General features: G+C 30.1%; 1 protein-coding gene across 7 annotated transcripts in view; it reads right to left on the reverse strand.

Moving 5' to 3' along the window:
* The window catches only part of sbb (scribbler), a 104,381-nt gene that overhangs the window by 7,145 nt on the left and 71,861 nt on the right, over positions 1-25,375 (reverse strand). For all 7 annotated transcript variants that reach the window (XM_035080618.1, XM_035080615.1, XM_035080616.1 and 4 more), the window contains 2 exons: positions 22,374-24,588; positions 3,969-4,092 (listed from right to left, as the gene is read on the reverse strand). In XM_035080618.1, the coding sequence (XP_034936509.1) occupies positions 3,969-4,092; positions 22,374-23,975 (1,726 nt within the window). In that variant the 5' untranslated portion in view covers positions 23,976-24,588. The remainder of the gene's footprint in view (positions 1-3,968; positions 4,093-22,373; positions 24,589-25,375) is intronic.

The following is a 25,375-nucleotide window of genomic DNA, read 5'->3' on the forward strand; positions in this document are numbered from 1 at the left end:
AAAAATGTGATTCGATGAAACTTCTGCGCGTCTTGGAATACCATCAAAGTTCGATTGTATGTCGTGTTAGTTGGTGAACCGCGACGGAACGACTTGATGGTGTGGGAACAAATCTCAGAGAAAGCTCACAGTGTGTTGGAGAGTAAGACTTTGAAGCAAAGGTGGTCTCGCGAAGAGCAAAAGAGAATGAACAAGAGAATGAGTAAAAGAGAATTCTCCACTGCAGTGGAGACGAATGAACAGTATAAGTGAATGAGAGAGAAGAAAAGAGACCGGATAAGTGGAAGAAGAGGAAGGAACATGAGAAGCACGCTTGAAGCAAGGAAAAAGAGGAATCAGTGAGTTGGAGACGAGGATGAGAGGGGTTCGCTCTTGAGTGCCGAGGGGCTTGGCTTCCAATAAAGACCCAGTCGCTATATAGACCTCACCTTCTGGTACAATCCCAAGCGAAAATTTTCCAGCATCCAAATACAACCAACGATGAAATCAAGCTGGACGATTTATTGTTGTCTTCAAATCGTCCAGTATCTTAACTATAAATCAAATACTCTTTGAGTAAATGTTGAATAATCAATGATTTTTCAAGAGACTAAGTCATGAATTAAATATTTGATTGAAAGGAGCGAAAATCAAGTGGGATAAAAACACTTCAAGTATTTTTGACTTTTATTTTAAATAAATATTGACAATGAGTATCGTTTGGAGTATTCGTTTTTTTTTATTTTTCAACTACTTTTTAGGATGTTGAATAAAATGTTGATTACTGTGAGAACTGTTGAAATGAAAATCCAGTTTTTGTTGAAATTTCATCAAATGTATTCTCTAAGGATGAATAATTTAGTATAATTTTTGAATGCTTTTAAATTAGCAGGTATAAAAAATATGAAAAAATTTCATTACTAACAGGAAATTCGATGACGAGTAGTGTACTTCAAAGAAATACATCGGAGGTTTCTTTTATCCTCATCAGCGTTCACTGAGAAGCAAGAAAGTCAAGAAGACTCAATCACTTTCTATCTTTGTCTGAGACTGAGTGAGATAGAAAAGCGCCAGAGGATCGATAACGAGCTGCGCTCGCTTGCAAACTCCTACCTACCTACTATATTCTACCACCATCTCTACTTCCATCGTCTTCATCAACGTCCACGACATCGACAACAAAGCTTTTCAAACTATCACAGAAGACCTTTTATCATACATCCTGTTTGTAGAACAAGCTCATAGAATATTGCGCTTTTTTTTCATTTTATATTACACAAATATTTGTTACTCTTTATATAAATATTTTTTCAAAAACATTTTAAATTTTTACATTCTACTCTTCTCTTTCAGTTTACTTTATACATTGCCAAAAAAAATGTACTTTCAAGCTTATGAAAAGATTTTATTGGCTTGAATAGCAGCCGTAAAATATATAATCTCCAGTCATAAAGAATCTTATGAATTTGTCGCCGATTAAATTCTAATTGAAAGTTGGCACGAACTTGAGCGCGAAAACTGATGAACATCATGAAGAATTCTCATCAATGTGAATTAGGACTAAAAAAAGGGATGAAGAATTATGATAAAAGACTGACTCAGGAATTTTTAACGTTTTCTTTTCTTTATTGAAACGTCTCACATTCTCATTGGAACGGGTCCTACTACCATTTTTCTTTCACTCATTCTCCTCCTCCTCCTCCTTTTTTCTCTCGCAGGTTTAAAAAAGAAAGAAACTGAAAGAGAGTATCAACGTACAAGAGATGGAGAAAATTATACGTGAAGGAATATAAAAGCAAGAAATGAAAAAAGTTAAAAGCAAAAAGATTGAGTTGGGAATGGAGTAGTCGGTTTTCAACAGAGGTTGAATAAAATCCAAGGAATGATGGACATCGACAGATTGCTCAAGTATTCAATTGAGATTCAATAAATATATAGATTCCCTAATACTCTTCTCATTCATATAAATATCTTTGACCTATGACATTAAATGTATTCTAATATTTATACTAAATATTTCATTCAGCGATAAAATGATGTGAACATTTATTTATTTCCAGAACATTGGAGATATTAGCATTACAGTGTATCAAGATGCATTATTTATAAGCTATGAATTGATATTAAATAAATAAAAATATCATAGAGATATGATTTGAGTTTAATAGTTTCATGCATTTTTACTTTTCAAATTGATTTATTGCGTGATTAAAAAATTTACAGGCATTGAATTTGTGAAAATAAATGAATTACATTAGACTAAATCATGGCAAAATTAGTTATTGAATTTTTAAAACTATTTTCATACACTATAGATAAGCTGAAAATTTATTTTAGTAATAAATAATTTATTGATGTTGGATTAAATATTTAAAAAAAAAAAACGAATTTTTTGTTCAAACATGGCGTTGCCATAATCTAAATCATATTGAAAAGAATGATGTAAATAAAAAATTAATTGGCCATTAAGAAAACAAGATTATGAATTCTGAAGTTCAGACTTAAAATGAGATTATGCATTGCATCATGTATAAATAATTTTAAATTTAAAATTCATAAATAATCTTATCTTTTAAATGGTCAATAATATTTCTATATATATATATAATTCCTTACTAATAAAAATGATACTCTAACTGGGGAAAGCTTGAAGAATATTCATCAAATATATTAAATAAATAAAAAAAAAAACTGCTAAATATTTATTGAAGTATTTTGAAGTAAGTAAAAGAAAATTAATAGGAAATAATAATGATTTGTTAGAAATGTTGAAGTGATATTTTCTATTTCTAGAATTATGATTGAAGTAATTATCATAAATAAATATTCATTAATTTCCGATGCATATTTTTTTTTTTTTCCGAGTGTATAAAATAACATTTAAAATAAGTACGCAAAAAAAATTATTGATATTATTGAATATTTAAGTAAACTGGTAAGTGTGGTTTAAATAGAAAGAGAGTATGTAACAAGAATAATAATGAATAAGAAGTAATGTACAAAAGTTGTCTAGGCAACTTTGCTGCGGATGTCATGTTTCAGACCCATCCCAGAGGAGTGTCGGTGCTTCGAGACTACAAATTACATGACTCAAATTGTAACATAAAATATAGAAGATGTAGACTTTTCTTCAATATTACTTTATCCTTATATGTTTCCTTATTTTCTTAAAGGCTTCTATAAACTGACTATGTAGCAGTAAAATTATATATAAAATAGAATAGCAGTAAATTGACAGGTAATTATAAAATACTAGAGAAAATATTTTTATATCTAAATAATGACTGAAAAAAAAGGAATAAATAAATTCCAGGTCAACAACAACAACAATCTTGCAGTAAAATTCAACAATAATGTGAATTTTATGAGTAGAGAAGAAAATAGATATTTTTTCAATTGTTGATACTAAATGAATTTTTTTTTTAATTCCAGTGGTGACAAGAGAGACATGAAGAGTAAAAAAAATTCTGATGATATACAAGTCCATTGAAATAGTTGACAGGAAACAACGAGAGACAAAAGATATGAAGAATAGAAATTTTAAAGGTGGAGATTTGAACTTTTGGAGAGTGCTCGTCGAGAGCAAATTAATTTCTCATTCAAATGTATTCAAGAAAGAAATGTGGAAGAGTAGAAATTTGCTTTCATCCGGAGCAGAGCACAGTATTTTCAACGATTTTCTCTGTCTCATTCAACTTGAGTTAGAGTCAATTCTTCATCTCTGTTTACCATTTTCAACGCTCCGTAAAAGTTTTTCTTTTTTCCAGAGGAATTTTCATACTTCCATTAAGTTTTCTCCGCAAATAAAAGTTGAGAGAAAATATATAATAAGATATATCTCTCTCATATTTTTTATCTTGAATATAAAGAATTATTTTATATAATCAGGTACTTTATAACTCTAGTATGTTTATTATTCACTTTTCATTTTTTTTTGTTCATAGTTTTATTGTTTTTATTATTAAAGTAATTATTATATAAACACTCACCTCCTTCTGTCTCGTGCCATACTATTCCTTCCAATGTCACCGACGTTCCAGGCTCACAAGGACCTAAACATTCAGGTTCTGTTATGGTCCCCACACTCGTTCCTACACACACGTCCGACATATCCTGAAAAATAATCCATCATTAATATTTTTATCATTCAAAAACTTTAATAAAAAATATTTCATAAATAATTCTTTCATTTTTATTATTAATAAAATTCAAAAATGGTCTGTTTTTTTTCAACAAATTTATCATAATTCTCCCTTATTGATCCTACGGATAAAAAAAAACAACTTTTCAATAAATTCCTGGAGTGAGAATAAATAAGTAACAAATGTGAAATGATATTGTTTTTATAAATATTATTATCATAGATTATAGAAATGCTAATAAGTGGTTGGAAATTGAACATATGGCTGGATAATTGTGGGAAAGCATATCCATTTGATAGACAAAGATATTTGCTATTATGTCTCATTCTACTCTGATTCTCTCTCCTTTTATGTATGTGACTACATCATTTTCCATCTTCCTTTTCCTCCCTTTCTCTCTCTCTCTCTCTTAAGGATTACAATAGCGGTTTGAAATGCAAATCGGTGAGTTTGTACCAGGACTTCCATAATTATAGAAGCGACCGTTAACTTCTATAATACTGAATACTTAAGGACACGCCTCTTCAGCGTTGTACTGTATTGTGAAATTGTTTATGTGCACTTATTGGATTACAGAAGAACATTTTCGGCTACTTTATCAAACTACGTATACAGATAAAGTAGATACATTAGCGGATTAATTCTACGAGAGTGTATCTTTTGTTTCGAAAATGTTTCAAATTTACTGAGAATAATATTTTACAGATTTACGACTAATTTATAACAATGTCATTTATTTAATTGAAAAATTGTGATGAATTGTTTGTTAGAAAATTTTTTATTCCAATCAAAGAGAATATTTTAAAGCTTAATTTTTTATTTGATGCACCATTTTTTTTTAAACTGTATAACAGTGGAATTTTTAAAACTTGTTTTAGATAAAATATTTTGATTAATTAATATATAAAATAAAAATACAACTTACAAAGCAACGAAAAAATGTTGCCTTTGACAAAAAACAGGAAAATTAACAAAATTTCATTAGTCTCATGTCTACTCAAAGTTTCTGCTCTGCTCTGACATTTATCCATGAGAATAATATATTGACTTTAAAAGTAAAAAGTTCAAAACATAATCTCAAATTATTTCGTCCAGTAGCAGGATAATTAAATTAAATTTTCCAGCAACAAAATAAAATTAATTTAGACGAAAAAAAAAAAGTCATTATTATTGTTGAAAATTGGATGTTTACAATTGGTCATTGTTCAAAGATATATTTATGTATTGCAAAGTGGATTTGTTTATCTTTTATTATGTTTCAACGTCATAAACTCTGGTGAATTTTTTTGCGATTAAGCTAATTGGTGGTGTCCAGAGAATTACAATGAAACAAAAAGTGAATAACAAAAGCACAGTATATATATATATATATATCTGTAGGTGGATGTTTTACACTCGTCTGGATTACGAGCTTTATGAAGGTATACGTGATGTGGAGGCGTAAGTATTTTACGATCACTCGTCGAAAAAGGTTTATGAGTTTTCCAAGTACTAGACCCATAGAAAAGCCATGACAAATGAAAGAGGAAATATCTGGAGAAATGGAGATAAATCATGATGATGAAAGAAAAAAAAAAAAAGTATTATATAACTGAGTGATATCGATGTGAAGTACGACAAAGTTTTATTGATGATGGACAAAATGATTGAGACAGTAGGAAACAATTGTAGATAAATTAACAAGACAAATACATTATTTTAAAATGCTAATTTTTAATGGGATTATTTCAAAGAAAAAGTTATACTCATCTGATGGAAAAGGGAATAAGAATAAAAAAGAAAATTGTATTGCTTAGAGAGATCTGTCTGCCTTAAAAATTCTAGAAAACAATTTTATGGCAAGCACAAAAGAAGAATAAACTATCAAGTAAGAAGTAAGAGAGATGATGGAAAAGAAGAAAAATGTTGTGGTGCTTACAACAAACTTGAGTCTTTATTGGAGAGATAAAAAATATTTTTAGTAAGAGTTTAAGTGTATACATGGATATATAATGTATATAGATGAGATGGAGAATAGGCTTTAGCTACATTTACACATTCTGTGGTTATTGAACCACAGAAATTGATATTCATCTTTAATGTATTCTATTTCAATTTATTGAATAAATATTTACCCTGATGAAAAGTTGTTAAATTATTTTATCAAGTCAAACAAAAGATAAACTGGGTTTAGAAGAAATGGTGAAATATTCAAGGGAGAATTTAAAATTGATCATTCGAATATTAAAATAAATAAAATTATAAAAAATAATATATAATAAAGTATAATTTAAATAAATTATCTTATATTTATTCTGATTAAGAAGATCTTTTTTTTTTTAATCATCAACATATTCACTTTCAATTTATTTTTAATTTTGGAGTAAAAAATTAATTCAACTCCAAATTGAAAGTGTTCAAAAAAATCATAAAAAAGCAGGTTAATGTTTATAGTCAGCTTGAATAATTTTTTATCACAAAAAGAGAGAAGGATTTTCAGAAAAAATAACTTATTCGTTTGATGTGAATTTTTATTATAATAAAAAAAGGAAAAAGAAAAATAAGAGAACTTTGAACTCATAATCCCTGATTATTATACGAGTAAAAAACAGGAAAGTGAGTCAGTTATTTGGCAGAAAGAAGAAGGTAAAGATGAAAGACGAGTTTGGAGTAAACCCGAGAAGAGAAGATTGAGAGTCTTCCTCCTTCTTTTCTTTAACACTCGGCAGCCATGTTCACTCTCTCATGAATATATTCATGGATTTATAGCAGACATACGATGCTCAGGAGTGTGTCTATACATTTCAGAAGAAAATTGTGTGTATCGAACGACAGTTAGCAATAAGTGAGTGTGTTATATTAATATTAACTATCACTTTAAAAGTGTCATTATTTGATACTTCATTTAAAAATAAAATTTACAGTGGACAATTTTTCACAAGCGTGATAACATCTTCATTGCGTATAAATAAAATAATTCCATCATTAAACTGTCATGTTCAGCATAAATTCTAACTAGATGTCTTGATGCTTTCAAGTAGAATATTAAACCCTGATATATTAATTAGAAAATGTAAGCAAGTATTGATAGTACATATTAGCGTTGACATTACATCTACTTCATGTCTCTGAGCAACACCGGAAATAGAAACGGTAGCCCGGCTGGCTAATTGCAGACCAATTACCGGCCAGGTTGCCGCGTTACGTGCAATCACGATGGAAGGCAGCGATAAAACCTCAACAGAGTTGCAGTTGCAGCGTACAGAAAAGACCCAAGGGCAAAATAAAATACTACGCTATGTTATGTATATCCTAGGACTGTATAATCCTTTTATACTTTTTACAGAAGAAAAATGGAAAGACATTGTCTGCGATAATTATTTCGTGACATCTACAACAAAATTTATTCCCTCCAGAAACAAGAAAAAAAAAATCAAGAAATGACCTTTTTACATTTCTTTGGCGGATAAATTATTTCAAAGATGCACTACAAAATTCAACCTTATCGTTCTTTACCTATTAAAAACAATATTTTAATTTTGAAACATTTTTGTATCCATTTTATTGCTGATAAGCAATATAAATAAATATATATTCAAACAGGAAATTTTATTTTTACCGAAAGATCTTTTTTTTTTTGTTCAATAATGAGAAGATATGTTAACAACCAAAATAACTGCTGATAATAAATATTTATTGACAATAAACTTAATGACACAGAATTTTTTTATTTAGTGTAATATAAAATATTGTTAACTAGCTTATCAAGTATTTTGTCATTGAACTCTCGTTCGTTAACGATGAAAATCTCGTTAAAGAAAAGAGAACTATTGAAAAAAATGATTGAAATATCGGAAATTGGAAAAAACTCTATCAATACTTTGATAAACATGTTATTAGTAAACTAATAACCATCGGTAGTTTCACGTATTCAATTTATAATTCCAGTTATCGAAGTTAATTCAACAGATATTTAAAAAAAAAAAAAAAGATACTAAAACTTATTCGAATTGCAGTAAATAAAATATATTATTTACACTTAATTAAAATTTTTTTTTCCATCATATAACATCTCTAGTTATTATTATTATATTCCTTATCAATACGATAATAAAAATAAGTACGAAACGAGGCAATGTGAGACAGAGAGGCTATAAGCAAGGTAAGAGCTGTTAACTGTCAGGTAATTACAAGAATAAAAAAGATGGAAAAAAATAAAGACTCGTCTTTGTTACTTCGAAGAGGGGCATTACAGCAATCAAGTTTAATGGAAGCAATAAAATGCAGGTGGCAGTACTTCGTATTTCTTTTCTTTTCCTTTAACCACGGGAAAGCTACTACCATTCCCTTTCTTCATAAGGAGCAATCGCTCTTGGCATATCTAAATCCATTTTGCAGCCGTGCCAACGTTATACTCACTCGTTCGCGGTTCAACAGAAATCTCTCGTTTATGTCTTTTCACTTCATTATCAAACTTTACACGCTCGTCAGCTTTCATGGATATTATATTTTATTTTTTTCATGTCATTTGTTGTGTTTTAATTATTTATTAAACAGCTGATAAACAAAAATGATTTATTATTCATTACTAATAAATTTTGATTAACTTTGATGAGTTTAATAAATAAAATTTAATCATTTTGTGAGTAGTTTATTCATAATTGAATTCTCACATTTTTTCTAATCAATTAAATACATACTCATTAACGTCGAAATATTTGTACAATGATGCGAATGAAAAGGGAAAAATTTTAATCAAATTATTGAGGCTTGAATCATTGAAATATTAATGAATTAGTTCGAGAATGATATTCATTCTCAAGTGACAGTTTAAAATAAGAGAAAAATTTCTAGGGTTTATGAGAATAAATTTTTTTTTTTTAAATTGATGCCTAGATGAGATCATTCTATTTGTATTTATTGAGAATAAAATACAAATATAAATACGCATCACAGAATTTATAGTGTCAATAAAGAGTTAATGTTGTAGATGGGAATGAGTCAGAGTATAATACAAAATCAATATGCAATAAATATTTAATAACGTTAGTATATTTTATGTGATATCACAAATAGTATCAAACAGTAAAATAAAACTTATTTAAAATTAATACAAAATTTTCTTTATAACTTTCAAGTTATTTATTGAGATATAAATCCGTTGCTATAACAACAGACAGATTATTTAAAGTTATAAATTGAAAATTAAATTTAATTTTTGACATGTCTAACTGATCTATAAATGTTTTATATCAAAATTTATTAATTGAAATAATTTAAGTTTTCATTCAGTTTTAAATTAGAGCTGTATCTTAATAAAGTATTCATTTTTTAAGTATAAATAAATTTATTTTTGAATTAGAGAGTTGATTTTTTATTACATCTTTAGTTTATCAAATAAAAGATATTTTATTTTAATTAAATCAAATTTCAGTCATCAATTTCATTATTTCCACAGTTATTCAATCCATTTCCATACGTTGTATCAAATAATTAATGGAATAAAATAAACTTCAATAAACTTTGATGACTAAAGCAGAGAGCAAATTTGAAAATAAGTTTATTATTGGTTTTTTAATACATTTATTCGTATTCACAGCTATTCAATCAAGTTGTTGATTCCATTACATAATTCACTCATATTTTGCAATTACTTTTTATTACATTGAATTCAATTAATTGAGAACAAAAAAAAAACAAAATGAAGCAAAGATTGATTATTAAGATTCTAATGATTGTTAAATGTTTGTAAAGTATCAGTAATTTATTAATGTATCAAAAGATATGAATACTGAATGAAAAAAAAAATGGTTATGATCGAGATTGATTTGTTCTTTCATATCTACTTAGTATGTACGTCATTCATAGTTGTTGGAAGTTGAATTTTTATATAAGGAGAGGTAGATTCACTACGACAATCGATTTTAACCCCTCAACTACTTTATTATCATGCTTACGACGTGTAATATTTCAATGACTAGACGGTGATTTTGTATTCTCGAGACAAGTGATTGATCTATTGACGTTTAGGCTTTTTATCTTAACTGTTTTTTCTATCAATTCGATAAATAATTATCTTTTTATTGAAATTTTTAATCCAAGTACTCTCTTTTATATACAATAATTATTATTGTTAACTATTTGTTTGTTTTATTTATCGAAAAAGAACAACAATGCAAGTATTGTAGGAAATTATAAGAAATGTTATAAAAATTATTTAATCAAAGTTCCTCAGTCGATGAAGGAAAAAGACTTAGCTTTCATAGCGCTAACGAATGTCATGTTGAGAGGCAGAACTGAAAAAACAAGATCGGCATCTCGCTATACTGCGAATCAATCAAAGACCCTTAGGCGACACTCAACAAGAAGCTGTGACGTTTAGAAGCTGCTTTACTTAACCATTTACTCAAGTATATATCTTTTCTATGAGTATGTTTGGAATGGAATAATCGATAGAGTATATGTATAAATGGTTCAAGTCGTTTTAATAGTATACGAAGAGTGAATAAAGAAAATATGACGGGGTGTAGCATGAAAATCTTCGTTATTAGAACGAAGAGATTAGTTGAGTATTGACGACATTCATGAAGTTGAAAAAATCAGAGCAGAGCTATAATAATTGCAGATATTTTTTTTAATAATAAAAATATTGATTTATATGTCAGATAAAATAAAAATATATACAGAATAATTTTTATATCATTTTTCTCTTAGATAATTTTCTAAAAATACCACAGATTTTATTAAATCATGAAAAAACTAAATAAATTCTCAAAAATTAATAAATAAATCGTTGTTTAATAATTCATTAACCATAAATTTTTTTAATTTATAATTAATCAAGTAACAAATTATTAACTATTAGTTTATATCATTCTAAAACTATCCTAGATCTACTATAAAACTGTCTAAATTATTTTAATAACAGTCTAGATGTCTCTTTTATGATAGACTAATTATTTTTTAATAATTCATGTGTTTAAATTAATGAGTGATTAATTAGTCTTTTCGAATTAAAGCAAATATTAGTAATTTTTATTTAATCAATATCACTGACGAATTTGTTTATGAATAAAATGTATAAAAGAATAGTTGTTTTTTTCACTGAGACGATCGATTTAAAATTTTTTTTTTTTGCTGTTCGTGAACTGAATAAAATGACTTGAAAAATTTCCACTAAAAACGTTTCCATTATTCGGTTCATTTATTGAATAATAATAACCTGTTGTTATTAATGTCGCTTGTACCTCCGAGGGTAAATAAAATAGAGCTATAGATAACTTTTTAATATTCTCGATAGCCTCACAGAGACTAAATCATGAATCAGTGATCACGAGTAAATATAGGTAGGTAGAGAAAACATCTTTGACTTTTCAAAAGGCTTTGAAGTATCCAAAGTGCCTCGAGGGGTATAGAGAATACCCATGCTCTTGTATATGTCGACTTTTAGGGGTTAAAAGAACACTTCAAAGGGACGAAAAATGTTTAAAGGTATTCAGCACATGTTATATATAATTTAAAGTAACTCTAATATACTGAACACAGTTTACGTAAGATCATTATCGCTTCACACGTGTGCTTTTAACTCTGTACAACAATTTTTATATTATTCCACAACTGTTAAGCGTAAAACTTGAGTCAATATATGTGTTACTACCTAATGGATACTTTTAATAATAATTTCTATTTTTTACATCAATTTTTTATTAGCAAACAAGAATACTAAGAAATCACTTAAACAACAAAAATTGGAAAAAAAATTACAGAACTTTCATGAAATAAATAACTATTATATTTTATCAGTGTAATAATTGTTAGAAAATATTTCACACGTACTTGGCATGAAGAATTTTAATTAAATAATGATAAAATACTTTTTCAATAAAATATCATAATTATTTAATTATTATTTAGAGATAGTAAATTAATATGTTGAATATTTCATCGACGATTTTAGTTGGAAAATAAATTCAATATTTCATTTAAAAGTATAAAATAGAAAATTTGTATGCTCTATTGTATCGATAGAATATCTATGAATAAAAGTATTCTCAAAAGAAGTAATCCAGTAAAATTGTAAAGTTAAAAAAATATTATCAATATTAATACCATTCTATAAAATAACTTTGTTATTATTTTTGCCTCTTCTATTTGCTTATAACTCGATCGACAAACGACAGGTTACATAAATACACACGGATTATATAGACTGATGATGGTATACACGATACAAATACATATGCCGCGACGTTATAAATCAGGCGTGGATTCCGCTGAGAATAAACTCACAAATTTATTTATAGATTACTAATAGTGTTTCACTACTCGTAACAACGTTATGACTGAGCTTTGATATTTTCCTGAATTGTATCAAAGTTTACAACTCGATTAAATTGCCAAGTAATGTTCGATAATTGATAATAATATTGTATTCAATAGCTTTTTATCTGATATATCTACTTATACTCCATTTACTGATATTATTTCATGCAAAGTATAATTATTCATATAACATACCCATCAAAGTCCAATTTCAATATTTAATCGCTTTAAAAGGGAAAAAAAAAATTTTTTCTTCGTTTTTTGTTATGCATCTACACACAATTTAGTAAATATTGAACTTTCACCATATTTCTATCAATAAAACCCAGTTTATTCATGTATAATATTAACGGTATTCTCGAACAAATACTGCAACTACCAAATCCCATTGGAAATCTAAATTGACATTCCTATTTTTCCGGGCATCTGGATACTTTGATTGGATAGTTGAATTTATATCAATGCGTATTTATTTTAAATATTTCCCAAATGCATATCTATATATATATTTAACACATCTACCTATTTAAATTAGCTTGAGTAGCAATGAAAAATGGGCCTGATCACGTTTCTCTGCAATATACTGTAATGTTACAAACCTCAATCCTACCTTATTCATGACTATTATAGAACTACCTATTATAATAAATAATTAGTGTGGTCTCTTTTCTTTTCTAGGCCTTAATTAACTCTCTTATAACTGCAATATGACATGGAAAATGTCTCAAGAATTTATAACACCAAAATAGGATCTGTTTTAAATTGTTACTCAGATAATTATTCTTATCCACACATACCATTAAAATGATTCACTTATTCAAACATTGTTGTTCTTTATGTCTTTCGTTATATAACAAGTGAGAACACATTTTGTTATTTGAAATAGAATAAACAATAAAATTGGTAATGAAGTCTTATAAACATTAAACTTTAAGATGAAATAAAAAATATATAGCAGCACAGAATGTGTAACCTTACATTCAAGGTTTCAATGATAAATAATTTTATTTATTTTCTCAATGGTAATTTTCTTTAGAAATATTAAACTGGAAATGCAATAATAATTTGAATAAAATTGGAGATGAATTCCATTAATAAAACTTGAAGAATTTTTTATTGAGCAATTTTTTATAAATTATTATCATTGAGTGTGAGTTAAATAAAAAGAAATATATTACTCCATCAAATGAAACGATAAAATTCAAATATTTATCCTTAAAAATATTCCAGCAGATTGCTTCATAATAGCAGAGTGACATCATTCATTTTATTTCCATCAAAAGATCTAGATTCTTGATAATAAATCAAATTATCAAAGATAAATTATTTATTTATTATTTGATACAATTATTTTAGTACCAAAAATACCAATAATTAACGTCTATTTGCTAATGTGTTAATTTTAATTAAAACAATTAATTATCAAAAAATGAATAAACTATTAATATCCAATAAATGAAATAAATTAAATTAATTTCATTTGTAAAATTAATGATATCATTATAAATTATATGTTGAACATAAATAATAGACTCAATAAAGAAATTCAATAATAAATAAAATAGTAAAGACAAAATATGTATAGTAATTTTAATGACAATAGTGATGTATAGTTATATTATAGCAACAGTCAATCGGAACGAAGTCAATTAATTTAATCGTACACGTAACGAGAGTGCATGGATACCTATATGTAACAAGCTGAAATGCCTACGTAAATGATTAAGCAGCACCTATGAGTGGTGCATAAACAAAGAGCATAATTCCCCTGGGCTACGAGATGCATCAACGTCACTATAGAATTTCCCTCGCACTGTCTCACATATAGATACATACATGTCTCTACATTATATTGAAACATCGATATTCGACAATCTCGTTGTACCGTATAGTGATGTGGATACGTTTAGTGTTCGCATTTATGGTAGAAAGGGATAGAATATACTGTCATTCTCTTTCTCATACACCTTTCTCATCCTCACCCCTCTTCTCGTCTCGTTTCATCCCATTTTCAGGTGAGCTCCATTCGACATTTCGCCCACGTACAATGCGGAGAGCCAACCAGCAACGTGCATATACACCACCGAGAGAATATTGATTCATCGGCTTGCGCCATCTGTCAGCGAACCATTCTATTCTCTCTCTCTCTCTCTTCTCTCTCTCTCTCTCTCTCTCTCGCTGTGTCAAAGCATTACACTGTTGTACATCGTTCTAGCTTAGTTTCGTAAGCCGGATAATGAATAATATTTACATTCATGTACAAATAAACATGTCACGTAAAGTCTATCGAATGCTGATAAATACGAGGACGAGTTCCCAACGTAAGCGAAATTAAATAGATGAATTTTTTTTTTTTTTAGCTTTTACTTCGTTATCTTATCAAGTTTTTGGAGCTTTTTATCTGATATCAAAAGCTATTTTTATACTATTGTTTTATAAAATAATAATAATATTAAAGATACAAATAAATGTTATATATTAGCATTATTTATTTATTTAAAATTAGAATGAATAAATTAGAATAAATTTATTTGTGATAATTAAAAAAAAATCTCTGAAGAATTTTAAAAAAATTGTTAATTATCGTTTTTTTTTTTATTGTTTATAGTTAATTGGTGTAATTATTATGATTATTATTGAAATAAGATTTTTTTTGTTAGCCAATGATTGTAAGTCTACTGATGATGTAATGCATAAAACAAGAATAAAAATGGTTTATTTGAGACATAAGACTAAACGTCTTCGAAGCATGAGTCATATGCCGGATGAAAGAATTAGTGCAGCCTCGATTAATCGAAATGAATTAAAATGTTTGTTCTACAACAAACGATCAAATTGACTCGACCATTTACTAACTTTCATTCTAAATAAAACTCAATAATATTCACCCAAAAAATTATTCTTCTTTTTCTTAATTTGTTATTTTAAAAATATGATCAATATATAATTAATGATATTAAAAGTAATATTCTGCTATAATAAAATTTATTATCTATAGATTCTCAAATTATCATTTTATCTTAATAATTCAATGAATAATCTCACTTTTGAAATAACGCGGACAGTTTGATTGATCTATAGAGGTCTTGTGTTATAATTGCTATGATTAATGACATATTAAAAGGATTAAATGTGATAATTAAGATTTTTTGAGTAGATAAAATTGTTTTAATCTTAAAAGAGTACTTGCACTAAAATCAAGAGTTATAATAGTCATTAAAAAAGTTGTTTTAATTCACTGGAATTAATTCGAAGAATGGCGCATATTTGAACGACTTAACGAATCTTTGTAAATAAAAGAAAGATTATTTAATTCGAAGGAATTTAATTAAAAAATAAATTTCCAGTAAAAAAAAAATGAATAAAGATTTTTTTTAAAGCAAAAAATGGATGAAGAAAGATGTTTTCTAACATGGTGAAAAGTTAGTTGATTGTTTTAGAGAATAGTTGAGATTAAAATTGAATTTAATTGAGAGTATAAACTCCAAGAGTATATTCAAAAGATAATCTAACAAAGATAATCCATGAGGCAACAAAATTCTCACATTTATCAAGTGATCAGAAGCTTTTATTGACTTTAGTGATGGGATATACACCTGATAAATATTTCTATCAAGTGTATACTGTGTAGCTTTAAAGTGATAGGAAATACCAGAGAAACTTGCTCGTTTGCTCACGCTGACGAGAACTTGTATAAACGTGGGAGAACCAGTAAGACAAAGTTACCTCGACTGGATATAATGTTCGAAGCTTAGGCTTTCAAGTTTAACACACGCTTCTCTTGTAGGTATCTCTCAAAGTTATTTACTCAGCTTGTAGTCTTCCCTTATACTTGTTAGAAAACTCACTGGATTTTATATTTATGTACACTATTAAGCATAAAAGTGTACATAAGTATATCTGTAACGTGAGTAAGTACTAAAAAGTATAGAAAAAGATTTGAAGAAAAAATCGATATCACTTATTCTTTTTATTTTGCTAGTAACTATCTCTCATGTATATAAGAACGAATACACGAATTTACAGATACCTAGAAAAACTTTTTAAAGCTTCTTTTGACTTTCTTAACTTCTGGTTTTCAAGCCAACTACTTGAAAAGTCCATTCAAAATTTTCTTACTACATTTACCGTGATTACTGTTTTTAAATATCATTTTCTAACTTTATCTTTCTTATTTAAACTTGAACTTTTCTATTCAAAAGTCGAATTAATTATTCTTTATTTTGTTTAAACTTTAATATATCATCATTACATCAACACTTTTGATTAGATACATTCATTTCAATGTATTTTTATATTTAAAGTATTTTACAATCGAGATTAACTTTTTCTTGAGATTCTTTTTTACTGTATTAAAATTAAAGATTATAATAAAATAAAACGTTTGTTTTAATGAACAAAAAAAATCAATTAATCGTTTAGAATTTGAGTTATTCGAAATAAAAATTCACTCTTTTCTTCATTTAAACCAGTGATAATTCACTGCAATACTAAGCCTTTTAAAATTTATTTAAAAACCATTCTTTAAATGTCTGTAAAAAATTTCTTTAGTGTAAATGCATTTGTAATAAATACTTTATCAAAAAAATCAAGTATTATTTTACCATTCCTAAAAAAAATTAATTATTATTAATAATTTTAGTCTGAACTCTTCGATAAATTAGGAATTAACCTCTTTTTTTTGTATCTTTTCACATTTTTCGAAATAATAAGTCAATTAATCAATATGCAAAAAACTAGTGTGCATATTTAATAAAAAAACTATTAATTTTATTTCAAAAGACCCTATGACTTTTTTTTGATAGGTCCTAGAGCGATTGAAATATCTTAAAAAATGATATTTAAAATAAATCATTTGATTTGTTTCTTGTGAGAATAAAAATGTTGATTGTTTTATTAACAAGGTAGAGAAGTGTTGTATTTTTTGATTCAAGTATGTCAAAGCTAAGAGAATCATTGAACACAAATAATGTTAGAGACAATACAACGACACAGAGACAAGTGAGTTTTTCTCTTTTACTAATATCATTGAATGTAGCTGGTGTATGTGAGTTGAAGTATTGCGCGGTCAGTCTAATTGGACGGCTGGTAAATTAGTCAAACGAGTTGTGACGGATTCGGGCTCTTGTCATGTTCACTCTCTAGGCGCGAAAGAATTCAGACCAACTGCAAATCGATTTCCAATTACGAATATCCCATGGGCACGTGCTAATTTTATATCTACCACTACACCATAAACCACACCATTTTTTAATCTAACTATTGCAATTAATTTTAATTGTATCTTGTTAATAATATTAATACTTTGTCTTATATTATTATCTAATTTATTTATCAATGTTATTTAGTTTATAAATAATCAATTATTTTTAATAGCTACTAATTGTCGTTGCTATTTTCATCAACAAATCTTTTTTTTTTCAATGAAAAAATCAAGCCTTGACTTTTTTTTTTATAATTTATCTAATTCTTCTGATAAAATTAGAAGATAAAAATAATTAAAATGATTTTCAACAATTTTTAAAGTATAAAAATAAGTTTTTGAAAATAATCGGATGTTCATTGTCTCTTTGAAAGTATAAGTAAAGAGTGAAATACTCAGACAAGCTGAGGGTGAATATAAAATCTAGAGAAAAGTGATTGTCATCAAGCTTCCCCGGGGATTATCTGAAACCTATCATACATTGAACAAAACTTTCGACAACTGTTTAACTGTATAAAATAATTTCCTTAACTTTATTCACCTTCATTCCTTTGTATACAATGGTTATTTAACCGGAAAACAGAAAGCACGTTCGCGTGTAAAGTAACTCTTGCGTGCATTCATATTTTATTTACCCGGCACTGGCACGGAATTGATGTATTTTGATATGATGAGTACACATGTAGGAGCATATACATATATATATATTTTTTACTCTCGATAAGAATTAAAGGAAGTTGATAATAATAATTATTATCACAGTATTATGTTGTACATTCAATAAATATTTAAATACATTTATATACGTTTGTCTTATCAGAAAGGAAGTGAAATCTACAATATTAAACACATTTGAACGAAAATAAAGAGTAAAAGAATTAGCACATTATAGTGATAAATATATTGGATATATAATGAGCTTAAAATGCATGATATATATTTTGTAAATTAACTATAAAATTTATTCTTAAATGCTTGAACAAATTTAATGTGTCTCGAAACTTGTTCTCTTTCTATCTCATCGTTCATGAGTATGGTTGGAACATCTTTTATCTAGCCGCCAAGTGTCTCTGGCGCAGGTAATTAGCATGGCAGTTAGAGCGATTAACGAGCAGGCAAGTGAACACTAGTGTTCGTGAAAGACTAGAGACTAAACGTCATGCAAAGTAAAGTAATTCGTTTTTTTTTTTTTTTACTTTTTTGGAGCTGAATTTTAATGTTTCTTTTTTATTTTTTGTTAGTGAACTTATAATTATTTTCATACTTTAATTATAATAAAGTATGTTAATTAAAATAAAATATAAAGATAAAATATTGACAAATCAATTTAATTGTTACAATGTTCACAATTGATTGATAAAAATTAAATAAAATATTTTTATATTCGTTTTTATTGCTTTTCAGCTCTGATTGAATCTATTAAATCATCAAAGCTCAATCGATAATCCATTTTAGAGTTATAAAAAAAAAAAAAAAAAGAAAACAATAAATTAGTAATCTCTTATAACACCGATATAGTGTTATATCACTTGGAAATAAAATTCGACATAAAAATAAGATTAAGCTTGGTAATAAAATAAATATCACAAACACTAAAAAGAAAAAAAGGGAAGGAAATATATAACAGTGCTTGACATTACATTTACTTGCACAGTTTACTGGTTTTACTTCCCCTTTATTTTTTTTATCGTGTAACTCTATAGCTCCTCCCTCCCCCTCCTAACATGACAATGTCGATCTTCCGGCAAAAGTTCAGGATGCCGTTTTAATTAAAACAGACGCTTAATTACTGTAATCATTGAAGCCCTCGGGCGATTTAGAGGGCGCGGAAGATGATGAGAGAAACGAGAGTGAAAAGGAGAGACAAGAAAAGGAAATAGCTATTCCATCTGTTACTCCTTTCACCCCCTTGTATACCTTGTATCTCATTTTTTATCCTTTTCTTTCCTTCCTATTACCCAACTGCTTCACTAATAATTTTGCATTTCCCTTTAGGACAATCTTATCTCTTTTTTCTCTCTCTCTCTCTCTCTCTCTTATCCCTGTTTAACTCCAGTTTCAATCCAAATCCGCATTTTCTTTGCATCATTTCCTACTTTTACAAAATCTCAGTGTCGTATAATACTTTGCTACTTTTTATCTTATTTACTTTGCCAAGCTTTTGTAACTTTCTTTTCGGTATCTTGCAGTGAAACTAATGGTACTTTTGTAAATTTTCTCGACTCCAACTTCTCAAACGTATTCAACAACACCAGAACCAAGACATAAAGACATCATAGATGTTTTACTGTATTCACGTATATCTCTTGGTGTGTCATGAATGTTTATATGATCTTTAGTCAGAGGTAAATGTGAAATTGCCCGAGGGTGTGGCACGAATATGTAACAGTGAGGGTTGGAAAAAAAAAGAAACAAATAATTATGATGAAAAGAAAAAATACCGTTGGCACAACACCTGCACCATTTTTGTATAAGCATTCAAGTGTAATTCACTTTTAGTATTTTTTCTTTTTTTTTCCATTTGTTTTGTATGAATTTAATAGAAAAATAAATTAGTAGAATGAATTGTAAATTTATAAAAGATGAATAATTATACCAGTAATGGAGAGTTTACATATGGAAGGAAAATTTATATAAAGAGATTTAGAAGATAAGTTGGTTTATGTGACATGATAAATTGTGTACCTACGATCGACATGAAAAATCTAATCGATAAGTTGATTGCCTCGCTTTCAGATGCAATTAACTAATGTGAGGTTAAACACCGTTAAAAGGTCAGATTGGTAACCGAACAGTTTATGTTTTATACGCATAGATAAGTTATATTGATTAGATAATCAAGATTACTACGATGACATTTAATAGCAGCTATGATAATCAAGTGAAATAAAAATTTTATTGGAAAATAATGATAGAGTAAGTTATGCAAAATAAATGTTGACGGAATAGAGATTTTGATATTCATAAAAATGCATATTACCATCACAAAGTTTAAAAACAGAATTATTCTCTAACAAATAACGTTTATTTTAAAAATGTTCATCTTTTTAATCTTTAAAATTTAATAACTTTTATAACAGTTTTTTTTATTTTTCATTCCAGTATTATTGTAGATCAACATTGACTGATTTTAATGGAATTTATTACAATGTCTTTTTTGTAATCACTTTGCATCACTGATTGAGAAAAAATCAATAAAATTGTATGACAAGTATTGTTTAAAATAAAACTAAAATTGGCTTTGATTTTAAACAATTGATTTTAATAAATAAATGTATAAAAGGATTGAGTATTTTATTTCAAACAATGTTGGAGTAGAAATAATTTTTTTTTTATAAATAAACTATCACAAATCCCATTGATTCTTGACTTTTTGACAGCAGTGTATAAACCAAAATTCTTGTCAATAAATACCTCTGATAACAAAGCCTATAAAAACTCGACAAAAAGGAGAAAAAATACTGAAGATGTCGATTACCAATAATACAAACGATTATGAGCTGCGTAAGGGGTCGTAGAAAAATATAGAGGGTAGAAGAGAATAATAAAGAGTACGAAGGAAAGAAAGAGAGAGAGAGAGAGAAAAAAAAAGGGTCGAAAAAATATAAGGAACATTGGTTGAGAAGAACAGCTCGCTTCCCGTTAGAACGGAAGGTATTTCATTTAGAAAGAGCTTTTATGTCGGTGTCGCAATTTCGTGCCAGAGGGTAGCTCGTAGGCAGAATATGAGAGTGCAGTGTAGAAGGATAAAACGAGGCGAGTGCGAAAGAGGAAACAGGAAGAGGAAACATAGGAGCTGGTAAAGTCGAGTCGAAGGAGCTATATGTTGAATCGAGACAGGATTGGAGGGAGTTAGAGCCACATCTCCAAGAGTGAACGAGAGCAAAGCTACCCCTCAACTGCCTGCACCATCATGTAGTCTCGCCCTCGTGTTTGTTCGTGTATTCATCCGTGTATTCGCGGGGGCGGAGACCGCAGAGTATTGATTTCAACCCCGTCCGCGACCCTGCACTTCCCTTCTCTCAAACCCAGCCGCCTTTTCCCTTGCTTTCCACTCCCCAATTTTACTCGAGTCATGTACGAACTAACACCACAGTAGTTCTTGCTGTCTCGCCATTGCCGTCGCTATCATCATACATCGTTTCTCTCTGTGTCGCTTTCTATCTCGTCATTGCGACCAACCCTAATCAACCCCCAACTGTTCGTCGACATTGCCATACAATTCACGTAAATTGGTGTGTTATAGAGGAAGAATAAAAAAATTGTTTGCTGACATATCAACTGACCGAGGTATTCAAGACTTGATTTTTAATTAGAACACCAATCCCCAAGGTCTATTAAATACAGAGTAAAGAAAGAGTTGGAGTTGTCGTTGAAGCAATTAGATTAATTGATGGTTTTAGGCTTTTATGATCAAACGAGTAGAGAAACTATTGCTCCATGTAATCTATTATTATCAATTAGTTAATGTTTTATTCAACTGTTTGTGTGTATGTTGTGAGTGCCAAGTTATTTTATATGAGGTACGTTGGAACTGCTAAATGAACCCTTGTGATTATAATCACTATTGTCTTACTACATACAATGCTACGTCATGATGTGTGCCAAGGTGAGAGCGAATGACTGTTGAGACTAGTCTTGGTATTTTTTTTTTCCTCCAACTAGCCACAGACTTAACTGATGATGATAATGATGATGACATCAGAGAATCCAATTATACATCATCAACATATACTTAAATTACTTACCTTTGGCTCCGAGTTTGAAGTTTTGAGTTTTTTTACAGGTGGCGGACTACACGTTGATGTATCTATCGATTCATCCGCAGATGAGTTAAGTGTAGATCCAGGTACAGTTGCTACTTTAGTCTGTTCCGGCTTAGCTGCTGATCCAGCAGCTGTCGCTGAGGCAGGACTTGGTGGTGGACATGGTGCAGTAGCATTAGTTACAGGTGGTCCAGCACCTTGAGATACTGGGAAACCAGTTCTCGAACTGGGAGGTGGACCTTGGGTTTGTTGAGGTGCTGTTGCTGCTGGGGTTGGTCCTTGAGACTGTGCAGCTGCACCCGAGGAATTTTGACTTTGTGACACTGGCCTCGCAGTACCGTTCATTTCGGGTTTACTTTGCTGAGGTCCATGACTATTACTTTGAGGCTTTTCATGTTTATCACGTGCTTTATCTCTTCTGTGTCCACTTGAGCCTCTCTTAGAGCCGACCGTCGACGATGCTGGTGGACCCGATGCAGCTGACGCTGGCGAATGTGGTTTAGATTTGTTGGACGACGAACTATTATTGGTTGTTACGTCGCCAACGGAATTTTGTGATGACGTTGATGAGGACGAAGACGTTGAAGATCCGGAAGATGAGGTCGATGAATTGGAAGAGGAAGAATTACTATTAGTTTCCTGGGACGATGTCGTACCATTAATTTCATTGGACTTGACAATTTCATGTTTAGCCTCACTGGTTTTAGTACCAGGCTTAGTTCGCTTGATCTTCATCTTGAGGCCTTTATCAACAGTAGCCGAGTGTTCTACAGCCATTTTACCGGGATTTCCGGCGTTAATGTGCACTGCGTTTACTGTACCAGATTGTTGTTTACCACTTGGGCCGTTGCCCGAATTAGCGTTACCGCTCGTATTTGAATTGCTACTAGCGTTACTAGAATTAACTGAATTACTTTGACCACCAGACGTAGAATTAACGCCGCAGGACGGCGACGACGATGAGGACAACGAGGACGACGACGACGATGATGAAGATTGACTGTTGCCAGTGGCAGTGATGGCCGATGACGATGAATTTTGTACAGTTGCGTTGTGTTGTGTTGCGTTCTGCTGTGATTGATGATTCTGATTAGTCGTGGCTGTTGCTGCCGAGGCAGGCGTTGAAGCCATCCCGTTTCCCGAACTCAATTTCTCGTCCCTCGTCTTCTCTATATCAGCATCGAGGTCGATTATTAGATCGCCTATGCCAATGTCCCACTCATTGTCGTCGTACTCGAAGTTGTTGGTCACATTCGTCGTGGCCGTGTCCGTTTCCCCAACGTTAGCAGCCACTGTGCTTGCTTTCGAATCACGACACACCGACTTTTCGCCCTGACGTCTCTGATGATCCTGATGATCTTTATTAGCAGCACGCTCACGTCTACTACTTTGATTAATATTATTGTTGTTACCGCCAACACCAACACTCGCCGTCGATGATAGTGATAATGACGATGATGATACTGTTAATGACGGTGATAATGATGATGATGATGATGTCGCTGTCGCTGATATCGCCACACACGGTGAGGTTCCTTTGCGGTTTAAATTAGGGAGGCGACCGCCTATTGGCGTGGTCGCCATGCCCTTGAAACCGTTTCCCCGGCGCCCGCCAGCCTGGCCACCGACACGACGCCTTGTCTCTTCGATTCCGAGCAGAATCCACTGCCTGACTTGCTTGAACACGGACCACCGCCCGCAAGACGCTCCCCGTCCATTGAACACATTACTCCTCTCCTATTACTACACCCTGGTATCTCCTTTCACTTCTATCCACTTCTCGTCTTCGTTAACTCCTTCACAACAACACTCTTTCCTTTTCTCTCGTTTACTTAATAAATATATCCTTCCTTATCCTTATTCCCGAGACATACGATAATCGTCACTTCATTCACCTTAAAACACCCTCAATTCACCACTTCTTCAATCAACACCACCTGCACACTCGCATTTATTTTATCCTCTTGTTTGCGCTCTTTTTTCTACGTCACTATGCTACCATCACCAAAATTGATCACAGCCACTACAACCACCATTACCAGCACTTGATCACCTATTTTTTTTATATTCAACACCAACGTCGATGAATGTAATCAACAATCCTTGGGTGATAAATTCACTTCCAGGTAACTCGGCATCATTCTCTCGCACTCGTTCGAGTCCACCTTGGTGTGACAACCTCGGCATTAATCCAAATCTGGAACATAAAGACGTCGTGGTTAGTGAGCTTAAACAACTCAGATATTCCAATTGAATATAAATTCTACATTCATTAATCTTCATGAGCAGATGGCTCTCACGAGAAACGAGCAAGACTCTACGAGTTCCTCTCTACTTGCTTTGCCAACAAATTTGTATTCCCACTTGGGGTGGAATTCGTGTCAGAGAGCGATTAATTTTACCGGCGGCATTTTGGCAAACGCCCAACCATAGACATCGTATCGTAGACGACTACCAAGCTCAAGCCGGAAGGCAGACGACACGTTGCCATTCTCTCTAGACTCTTGTATGTCTCTACTCTCGTTTATACTATCCCTCTCTTTTCCTCTTTCTCTACCAACACAGACATTCAGTTTCGTACCTTCGTCTGCTACATTTTCTCATCCATACTCAGCTACTTCCACTCCCTCATCCTCTTTTACTCTAACTCACTGACTACACTATATAATCCTCCTATCGATTAGTCAACTACTGTCATTTTATGTCTGGTAATTTGCAATCATTTACTCCCACGCCAATGGAATACTTAACTTGCACAACATATCATTCCTAGAGACTTGGATTACTACCAATACTATCATCTTTAATGTACCAATCTAAAAATTGCTCATTCATGTATAGCAAATTTTTTTTATATCATTTAACATCATCATTAGTTGTTGGAGTTAATTGAGAAAACATTTCCCAAGAACTCAACAAAAAGACTTTGAAGATAATCAGTGATAAAGATATCAAAAACAAACTTAATCATAAATGTATATTAA

Source organism: Chelonus insularis, unplaced genomic scaffold, assembly GCF_013357705.1.
Source record: "Chelonus insularis isolate UGA/USDA-ARS -01 unplaced genomic scaffold, ASM1335770v1 contig_310_pilon, whole genome shotgun sequence".
In the NCBI taxonomy this organism is placed as follows: Eukaryota; Metazoa; Arthropoda; class Insecta; order Hymenoptera; family Braconidae; genus Chelonus; species Chelonus insularis.